This window comes from Leishmania infantum, chromosome 7 (genome assembly GCF_000002875.2).
Source record: "Leishmania infantum JPCM5 genome chromosome 7".
Lineage (NCBI taxonomy): Eukaryota > Euglenozoa > Kinetoplastea > Trypanosomatida > Trypanosomatidae > Leishmania > Leishmania infantum.
The window spans coordinates 105,674-115,879 of record NC_009391.2 but is presented as its reverse complement, the minus strand read 5'-3'; the positions used below and the strand labels follow the sequence as shown (position 1 = coordinate 115,879).

General features: G+C 64.2%; 3 protein-coding genes across 3 annotated transcripts; all 3 read right to left on the bottom strand.

Moving 5' to 3' along the window:
- Positions 1–3,564: 3,564 nt before the first annotated feature.
- LINJ_07_0310 (conserved hypothetical protein) lies at positions 3,565–5,418 on the bottom strand (the record flags this gene model as incomplete). The annotated part of the gene is made up of 1 exon (XM_001463207.1): positions 3,565–5,418. One exon carries the CDS (start codon positions 5,416–5,418, stop codon positions 3,565–3,567), a length of 1,854 nt encoding a protein of 617 aa, XP_001463244.1.
- Positions 5,419–6,241: 823 nt separating this feature from the next.
- On the bottom strand, positions 6,242–7,300 carry LINJ_07_0300 (conserved hypothetical protein; the record flags this gene model as incomplete). The annotated part of the gene is made up of 1 exon (XM_001463208.1): positions 6,242–7,300. The coding sequence occupies one exon, from the start codon at positions 7,298–7,300 to the stop codon at positions 6,242–6,244; it is 1,059 nt and encodes a 352-aa protein (XP_001463245.1).
- A 549-nt stretch (positions 7,301–7,849) lies between these two features.
- On the bottom strand, positions 7,850–9,691 carry LINJ_07_0280 (putative tRNA-methyl transferase; the record flags this gene model as incomplete). Its single annotated transcript, XM_001463210.2, has 1 exon — positions 7,850–9,691. The coding sequence occupies one exon, from the start codon at positions 9,689–9,691 to the stop codon at positions 7,850–7,852; it is 1,842 nt and encodes a 613-aa protein (XP_001463247.2).
- Between the last annotated feature and the right edge of the window lie 515 nt (positions 9,692–10,206).

The following is a 10,206-nucleotide window of genomic DNA, read 5'->3' as shown; positions in this document are numbered from 1 at the left end:
CCCATTGGGAAGGTTCGCCCCCCCCCTCCCCGGCGCCGCCAGGTTCGCCCCCCCTCCCCGGCGCCGCCAGGTTCGCCCCCCCTCCCCGGCGCCGCCAGGTTCGCCCCCCCTCCCCGGCGCCGCCAGGTTCGCCCCCCCTCCCCGGCGCCGCCAGGTTCGCCCCCGCCCCCCTTGCGTGGGGCGCCCGGCGAAAAGGCCCGGCCCCCCACCCCCACCCCGCCCCCGCATGCTGGCGGCGGGTGCGAGGCCGCGCGCGGCAAAGGAAGGGGGAAACGACCTCGCCACGCGGCGGCGGAGAGAACACGACAACGAGCAGAGAGACGTCCCCAAACGCTGGGAAAAGGGCAGCCGCCACGCCGCCAGCTGCACCCACGAACGCCGGACAAACACGCGCCCGTCAACGCACATGCTCAGCATACGCCCCCAGCCCCAAGCGTGTCTCTGCGTGTGCGTCGGTGAAGGGGTGGCTGCTTGCAAACCATGCTCATCAGCTCGCCTCATTTCTCTGCCGCACAACGTGAGATCCAACGCCGCTCCACCCCCGACCCTGTCGCAGGCCGCATCCGCGTGGTGCGAAGCACCGGTAGACACGCGTTGCAGCAGTGCGCCGACCCGGTCGCCCGAGGAGGGCCCGTGCCCTCAAGCGCCGCCCACCCACCCCGCGCACCGTAGGGTGGCTCTCAGGCGCCCCACACCAGCAGGCGGTGCGAGGGCCGGGTGTGGCATACGCTCGAGTCGCGCGGACACTTTTTGCCTATCCAATGAGAACCACAAACGCGTTCACTGCCGCCGCTCGCCCCGGCGCCACGCCGTCCAGGACCCGCCCGCCGACATCCGCAGCGACGACTCGCTCTCACTCGCCCACGTCGTAGGCGCTTGGCACGCGCACCGCCAGAAGTGGCTCGGCATTCGGCCGGGATGGGGGCGGGGAGAGGGGGCTGCTCGGCGTCCACCCAGACCGAGCTGGACACACCGGACCCGGAGATGCCACGCGCGGAGGTGTGTGTGCGTATGTGTGCGCCGCCCTCGACATGAGGGGTGTGCAAACCATGAGAGAACCAACAACGGAAAACGCGAAAGGAGAAGCACGACTCACGCACGCATATGCAGACAGACAGACACACGGAGACACAAGTACGTGCAGACATGTATGAGCACGTCTCACTGCCCACGTCACGTGCCGCGCCATGAAGTGGCCTTCTGAGCCTGTGCGCACGCCTGCACACCCGCGTGAGTGTCTCTACCGACGGCTTGCCCACATCGCATGCGAGACGGAGGCTTTGATTGAGAGGTGGCATAGGGCTTACACGCTGAACAGAGAGGGAGGCACCCCATCAACTCCGGCGAGCCACTGCACGGGGGCAAGTGCCAACACTTGCAGAAGACGCTGAACCTGACGGCCCCAGTGGATCTCGTCAAGACCCAGCAGCCAGAGGGGTTGGTTGCCAGCCTTGCACTCAGAGACTTGCTGATCAATGATGATGCGTACAGATCAAGATAACGGGGAGAAGGCCAGTGAGTGTGTGCGCGTAGCGTGCTCCAGGTCATGACAATGTCAGTGGTGCTTGCAGGGCGTTGTCTGACGGAGGCAGCATGGAGTTTTGAGACAGGCAGGGTGCGAGATAGAGAGAGTGGGAGATAGGCAGGTGTAAGGGGCACAACGGACGCAAGATTGGAGAAGAGTGGTGTGTGTGTGTGTGTGTGTGTGTGTGTGTGTGTGGCGTACAAGGCGTCGCGGGGAACAGGAGAGCAGCAGGGCTGCCACGACGTGCGGCTCTCAGACCCACTTACGTGACTTCTCACACCTAGTTGGCTCTTCGGTGTCGCGATGGAGAGCCAGCGCGTGTGCTGTGGAATGGGCAAGCGAGCCTCGACAGCTCACAGAATAGAAAGAGACCAACAGAGAGATTCAGCTGCTCGTGCGCAGCGACGCATATACAGACACAGGGAGAGTTATTAACATTGGACAGCAGCCTGCTCCCCCTCCGAACTCTCGACACCGATTGCCCCTCGATGCACTTGACGATGCTGTTCGGCAGCGCTTCCAGCCGCGCACCAACGCGAGCCGCATACTCCTCGATGGGGTTGTCTCGCGGCACGTCCTTCACGTAGCCGCAGTCAGTGGCGTGGGCCAGGTACGCCGCCAGCACCAGCGCCCGTTGTGTGTGTCCGGTCCTGTGCGTGTGCGAGCACCGCCAGAACGTTTCCAAAGCGTTTGCACCACCGCCCCGGCGGCGGCAGTGGGGGGCTGCACCTCTGCGACGGTTTAGCGACGCGTCTTGATGCGGCGCACGACGTGCTGTACTCGCCGCCGCCGCCGCTGAGGCGTTCTCGCCGTGTCGGGTGAGGTCCGTTTCGGTGCACTGCAATCCACAGTTCCTGCGTCACCGCCGACCCCTTGTACGCCACGCGTCTCTTCGGCGTCTTCATTACGCCCAGCACGGAGCTCACCGCCGTGCAGGAGGCTGCTAGGGGCCAGAAGACGGTGTAGCTTCCTGTGTCGGCGTCGTAGTCAAACACCATTGCGGGTGCGGCGGCTGGGTTTGCGTGCCCACAGATGCGGCTGGGGATGCTCAGCGGGGGTTGCTCTCTTGTTGGACAGGACCGGCGCCCACGCGTTGACACTGCTGTTCTACCAGCTGCTCGCCCACGGGCAGCGGGCGCTGTTGCCCTTCACAGGCGTACTGGCGGAGACCGTCGCACTTCGCGGGGTGGCAGCCTCCGCGTCGATACGGAAGGCGCTCAGGAAAAGTACGCCCCGCATCTCCGAGAGGGGAACGGGCTGCGCACCATTCACGTGATGGACGACGCACACGCTCGGCGCAAAAGCGGGTGCTTCTCGGACCTGGACCCGAGAAGCACCACCGCGATCATCGTCACACAGAAGGGCGGAAACCAGCATTGCTGTTGCACCTTATCCGCCATGCGCTGCTTGTGTCGCAGGGAGAAGCACCACCTGTGAGAGAGGCAGCGGCACGTAGTGCCACGGTTTCAAGGACATGCCCACCAGCGCGTCTCCACCGCCACCGGGACGGCGCCTGGTGTCTTCCTCTCACCGTGCGTTGCCGGTGGCGCGGTGGCTGCCGCGGTTGCTGAGACTCGACTGACACGCGCTGCTGGCGAGCGGCCCCACGATTTCGTTCGACGAGAACGGCGCCTGTGTCGTGCACGTGCACGTGCGTGCTATGACATCGCGTCGGTGACACACCCACGGAAGGACAGAGCGTGAACGGCGACAGATGCACAGCGGCTGAGACAGGGGAGCAGTGCGGAGAGAGGGACGTCGAAGCCGAAGGAGGGGGTAGGGGCTGCGCGAGTGGTGCACGTACGCGTGGGTCAGATGCCATGCGGTGCGCTCACAGAAGTACATGGGCCTGTACGCACGTGGGCTCTCTGCGCCGCTGCAGCTGCACACACACGCACAAGAGCTCCGCTGGCCAAGGGCCAAGAGGTGCTAGGTGCGCAGCAGAGAAGGAGGAGGAGTGGAGGGGCGCGCTATGCCAGCCTGCGCGCGCGAGGCACACACGGCCACCCACCTACAAAACGACAGATGAGGATATGACGTCAGTAGGTGCGCTTCGCCTTGCCAGCCTGTAGGTCGAAGCGATCTGCCTTCAGCAGAGCCAGTAGAAGCGGCGTCAGCCGCACCAACGTGCGCACTGCTGCTGGGCTACTCTTGCTCTTCACAGAGGAAGACGTTGCCGCACTGATGTGTGCGTGGCCGCTGCCGCCGACGGGCGTCGCGCGCGGCGTGCTGATCGGTGAGACACCCATCCGAACACCCCACGTGCAGACCAGCGAGCTCGTCAGAGACGCGCTCCTTCGCTGGCTGGCGCCGCTTTCACTGCAGCTGCCGCCGTCGAGAGGCGCAGAGACAGCGCTTGGCTGTGGCAGCGGCGGCCACGACGGTGGGGATACCACTAACGTCCGAAGAGTGAAGCGCGCGCACACGCCGTGGACGACACTGGACAACATGAGCTTCAGAAGCGCGAGGATTAGCACGAGCAAGACGCACACCAAAGGCGCTTGCCACAGGAGGTACCCCGCCACTCGCTCGCAGCTCCACAGCAGCAGCGCCGCATACGCGATGGCGTCGAAGCCATTCCGCTTAACGTTCTTGGGGGCAAAGCCGAAAGCAGGCGTGAGCAGCTCGGCCGCTTCTTCCATGCGCGTTGCGACGCCGCTGCCGGGCCCGCTCGCCACTACCTCCAGCGACGGCAGCCGCCACAGCACCGCCTCGCAGCTCAAGTCTAGCAACGCCAGCTGCGAGTAGGCCCGGAACATCGAAGGCGGAATGCCATTGAAGCGAACGACGAAGAGATGCTTAACAAAGTCGATAGCCACCTCGACGCAGAGGATGACGAAGACGTCTGCGACGGCGAAGTCTGTGAAGCGCTCGTGCATGTGGTGCAGCAGCATAACAAAGAAGAAGACGACGTACTGCATGCGCTCCAGCGCGTCGAGGGCGCACACGCTGTGCAGCGACTCCGGCGTGCTCTTCTTGAGCACGACGCTCTTCAGCTCCGTGAGGTTATTGCCGACCAGCAGCGCCAGCAACGAGTTTCCCTCCGCGTTTATCGTGACGTTCAACGTGACGACGTGCAGCAGGAGAGAGAGGGAGTGGCAGGAGGTGCTGATGCAGGCGGCGATCGCGCTGCCGGCGAGGAGCCACCGCGATGGAGGCGTGTGCTGTCGGGCGCTGGCGGATCCGGCGTCGTCGCGACCTGCACACGCACTCCCAAAAGCAGCCCTCTTCGTCGGTGTGTCTGCCGCAGCTGGCTTGGTCTGGCGGCGGCGAGAGCAGCGGTAGGCGTACTCATCTTCGACGGCGGCGTAGAGCACCTCGAGCGAGTCCTGCGAGAGGGATGAGAGGATCTTGTCCGCCACATCGAGGATGCTGAAGATCATGACGACCTTGATGAACGACGTGCGTCGTACGGCGTGGTAGAGGTAGGGGTACAGCTGCGTTGTCGCCAGACCCGCAACCCAGTAGCTACCCAGTGTCATGGTGAGAACAAGCAGTGTAATAATGTCCCGTAGTTCGCACCGTCGCCACTGTGTGAGCACCTTCAGCGGCAGCAGCAGCAGCCCGACGAGATGGTCGAAGAGGCCCACGCCAGTGATGGCAAAGTAAAACTCTATGTCGAGAAACATATCTGGGATGCGCTGGAAGTGTTTTCGGACAGCGGCGTATCCGTGGTCGCGGTGCCGCCTCCCAGCGGCAGGCGGGAAAGCGCTAGGAGCCGCGCTGCCCCCACTGCAATGCGGTTCACCCGCGGCGCTGGCGGACATCGCCATGAAGGCCTCGTACGCCTGCTTCTGATCTCGGTGCTGCGACTGATGGTGCCGCTGCTCGGCGGTGGCACCGTACATCAACTCCAGCGTCTGCCGCCGCAGAACACCCCAGTCCCACTTCATGCTTGGCTCTCGATGTGTGGTTAGGTCTGTACAGATGAGTTGTGGTGGTGGTGGTCGCTCCGCGCTTCTCTGCGTGTGTGTCTCTCCGCGTCTTGCTGGCTTGGTGTGTCGAGGGCAAAGGGAGGCCAGGCTGTGCGCCTGCTCTCTGAAGCAGCGACGGGTCCGGGCACGCACACAGGAGGCGCGCGCGTGCACACCTTACGACTCGTAGAATCACAAGAAGGAGAGGGTTGGAGGTTTGAGCGCATGTGTGTGGTGCCACGCTACCAAGGTATCACCTCCCACTCGAGGACGACGGCAGAAGGCATGCATTGCTGGCTCGCAGGAAAGACAGCCACACAAGTGAGACTGAGGCGCATGGCAGCCGGCGCAGTGAAGGATGGGGGGGGGGAGGAGGAGGGCCGGCTCAGCGGCTCCGTCGACTTCACGCAGAGCGAAGGAAGCGGTCGGTGAGAGCGTCACGGGTTTCACGAGAAGAAGATGGAGAAGGTGGGGGAGGGGAGGGCGACTAAGACGTTCTGTGCAAGTCTCTTCGTCTCGTCCCTCACTCACATGCGCAGACAGACAGGCAGACAGAGGCGCGCACGCGTGTGAGCCTCATGTGCGAATCGCTTCGTGTGTGCCGAGGGTAGATGCAGCACGCGGCTCACTAATATCAAGGAGCCAGGAGGAGGAGGAGATGCGAAGGCGCAACAGCTCCAGGCGCGTTCTGCCATGAGAGAAGGCACACCACGTCAGGTGCCCGACATTGCCGCCGCCATCGGCGCCTCCGCCTCTTCCCTCCCTGTCCAGCCAAACAACGTCGGCGTGCAGTCAGGGGCCGCTACGCTGTCTTCGTCGCCAAGTCGACCGCCTCCGCAGCGGATGGCGTAGATGCACTTGACTGCTGCTGCTGAAGTCGGCGGGCGAGGGCCTCTCGTGCGATGAGGCGGTGCCTTTCCGCCTCCTCTGCGGTTGTACCGGGCAGTAGCGCCGTGGTCGTCGTCGTTGTCGCGGTGTTTGGGCTGCCAGGAAAGGCGTTGCCCACGGCGGCGCGGGAGAACAACGGCGTGGGCAGTGCTGCCGCCCCACCACCGACTCCTCCCTCAGGTGGAAGTAGAAAGCGCAGTGGCGACGCTTGCAGACGCCTCTGCACGCGTCCGCACACCCAGCGCGCGCCATCCCTGAGCGGGTCCGGATACATGAAGGCTTCTAAGGCGAAGGCGCTGTTCGCAGCTCCGGTGACGCGGCGTTCGTATAGCCAGCTCACAAGCAAGGCGATGGACGCCACCATAACCTGCCAACCTTCACGGTGCTCATTATAATCCTCAGCACTGCGGCCCACCACCAGCGAGACCACATCACAGCCGAAGGCGGCCCAGACAATAGCGAGTGGGAGTCGTTGGAGCGTCAGCTGACCGCAGCGCAGTCGCGGACCGACCAACGCCGACACCCCCCGCACGCGGCACAGAGAGAACCCAACCACCTCCGCCACCGGCCACACGCCCGTGTAACCGTACGGCCGGTTGTGGCTGTCGTTGCCGCCCCAAACAGCAAGCCGTAGCGGATCGAACATGACGAGGTCTGTGAGGAGCACCAGAACGCCTGTCGCCACGGCGGTGAAGAGCAGGAAGGTGGCGTACTCGCTGCTGCCTGTGGATGCCTCAGCAGACGCCCCGGCGAGGACAACAGCGGTGTTCACGGCGACACGCCAGGGCTGCCGCGTCGTCATCGCAAGCGGGTACGTGACGAACCGCCACGGAAACAGCTCATAGAGGGCGCTATGCATGCACGTCAAATCTTTGGAAGAGCTCAGCAGCAGCATGAGACACATGAACACCAATAAGCCTGCGGTCACCGGCGCCTTCTGCGCTGCACGCGCCACCGGTGAAGAGAGCAGCATTGGGGTGGCACACAGACGCACTCGAACACGGGAGGAGGGTGGGTCTCTAAGAGAGCGCCACGAAGGGCTCAGGAACGAAGAAAGGGATATGAAGCGTATGCGTGTGTGGCTGCACTCATCAGCAGCGCGCTCTCTCGCTCACATGCAAGCGTGCGCGTGCGCATATGCGTCAAGGAAAAGCAGGACAAGGTGGGAAGGGCGGACGAGGGCTGGACGGTGCAAGATGAGTGTGGGCCGACTGATGGAGGGGGTGGGGCTGCTGGGGTCGTGCTGACGTTGAGAGATGGATTGGGCAGCGACAGCGAAGGCGGCAACATATGCCACCGCGCCGTTCTCCTCTCCTCTCTTCTCTCTCCCAGCCACCCTCTTCGGAGAAGAGGGAGGGGGTGGGGAGGCGGCGGCTTCGACGTCGCACTGGGCGGTGGCATAAAGAGACAACGACAAGTTCTGTGAAGAGGTCAACACGGCACGAAGACAAGCGACGAAATGACGACAGAGTCGTCATCTGCAGGCGTGGTGCGCACCGCTGGAGAGGAGAGGGAAGGGGGGCTAGACTGTCAGCTGAGAGAGAGCGAGCCCTCCAGGCGGCGGGGAGTCAGGCGACACAACCCAGCCAGACCCGATCACAGCCATTGCCTCAGGCGGCGACGGCTCGGCATCACCGCGAGAGGCGTCACGGCCCTTCTTCCACCCTCCTTCGAGCTCCAAGAGGGGCATGTATGCCACGAGCGCCTGTCCCGGCGTAACGGCACGAAGAGGGGCATCGAAGTGTACGCGAGCACGCCGAACGCGCACCTCCGCATCCGCGCTGAGCTCTTCGTCCGCCGCTTCCCATTCCACTGTCGCTGGCTGCAGTGCTTCTTGATGCCGCGTGCAGCAATGACACCGCAGCCCATACACGCCACGCTCATGGTAGGCCACAGCGCGCTGATGCAGCACAGGCGGCGGTAGCCACCAGTGCAGTGACGCGACCGTGGCTTGAGAGGCGTACAGCAGCGCGTGGTTCCACTGGGCAACCACCCGCACCTCTGCCAGCAGACGCACAGGCACGGCTTTGTCGTCACTCATATCCGACGACGGCAGAGGTGCCAGCACCTTGTCAGCAACGTAGTAGGCCGCCTCGCGCACTCGCCCGTCAACGGTGCGGCGGCAGAGACGCACACGCTGGCCGAGAGTAAAGGCGTAGGCCGGCAGGAGGCCCGGGTAGTCTGCCCGGAGGGCACCAAACATGGGACCACGATGTAGACGGCACGCAAAAGGCTGCAATGGCGCCCCGGCGAAGTGCTCAGCTGTGTCTCCAGGCACGAGCAGCTCTTCCCCCGTCACCGCGTCGCAGAACACCGTGCGGGTCGATGGCAAGGGCGGCGGTGGCGGTGGCGGGAGGTACTCGTTCAAGAAGGGAGGGAAGCGCGAGCTACACGATGTATCGCCGGCGCACGTGGCAGCGGAGGGCGGCCCGACGAAGCAGATACCCGTGCTGGTCTTCTTTCGGGAGATGTGCGCCACCGTACGCTGCGGCTCGCCATCTGAGCTCGCCACCGCCGCCGTGCCACCGCTGTGCCCGAAGCTGTGCCTCGCCAGTGCACGCACATCCGCCTTGCAGGTGAAGAGGTGCCCGAGAGGGAAAATCGCCGTGGCCAGGGCAGATGGCGGCACCCGGGATAGAAAGACGGTCTGATCGTTGAGGTCCCGCCCCGCAGAGCACGGCCGCACGAGCAGCACCAGTCGTCTCTTAGCATTATCGCCACCGTGGACACCGCGCGGAAGGTCCCACGTGCGCGCGTAGTGACCGGTGGCGAGGAGTGTTTCACTGAACGCCGATCCCGTGCGACGCAGCGCACGCGTCAAGGCGCCGAATTTGATCTTGCTGTTGCACAGCACGTCCACGTTGAGCGTGTGTCCTGCGGCGTAGGCGGCCAGCATGCGCTCAAAACACTGCCCAACGTACTCGCTGGAGAGGTCGTACATCGGCAGAGGCGTGCCGTCGCGGGGAAGGAGGTCTAGCGCCCTTGCCACTTGCTGCGCATCGTCGTAGTCGACCTGGGCTCGCTCACACCATCCAGAGGCCGCGTTGTCATCGTGCCAGTTGCGCATGAAAAAGGGGGTGTACTGCACAGGAGCAGCATCGTAGCCTGCAGCCGCAATGCCCGGCTCGCCTGCGGTGACCAGCTTGCCGAGCAGCTCGTGGAGCGGTACATGTGCGTCAACCGCCGCTCGTAGTGCGCGCAGTGGCGGAGGCGGAGCGCGTGGGCCGCCAAAGCAGCGAAGCGCGGCGACGTCGAGTGTGGTGTGAACACAGCGTTGCAGCACGAGGGCGGTGACGGCGCTGTCGACACCGCCGGAGAGGCCGATGGCGATGCGCAGCTGCGAGCGCGTCGTGGCCACACTCATATGAAGCTTGAATGCGCTTCTCGTGGGCAGCCTGAGGAGTAGGGCCGTAGCAGATGTGGGAAGAACAAAGATGTGCGTGAGAGAGAGAGAAGAGGTGCTGATTGGGCGGAGAGTGAGGTTGAGAGCGTGTGATCGCGCGCTCGGGTAGATCCGTAGAATGTGCGCGTACTCGCTGTGGTCCTCCCCTTCCCTTGACGCAGACACAGATTCACGCACAGCATGCATAGATGTGAGTCGGGCGCTCCGCTGTTGCTGATCTTCCCATTCGTAAGAAGCGGTTGCATCCGTTGCCGTCCTCTCTACACCTTTCAACGACGCGGGAAGGGCACTGCGACACATACGCGGACTCTCTGTTCTTCACCTGCGTCTCTGTGAGCGCGCTGGGAAGGGGCGAGGGGCGTGCGTGTAGGTGTGAGCACACACCAGTGTGTCTGCCCCCTCCCACTGTGTTTCCGCAGAACCGCCAGACCGCGCACCCCTGAGCGCTGCCTCTCGACTTTCCTTGCTTTCGATCC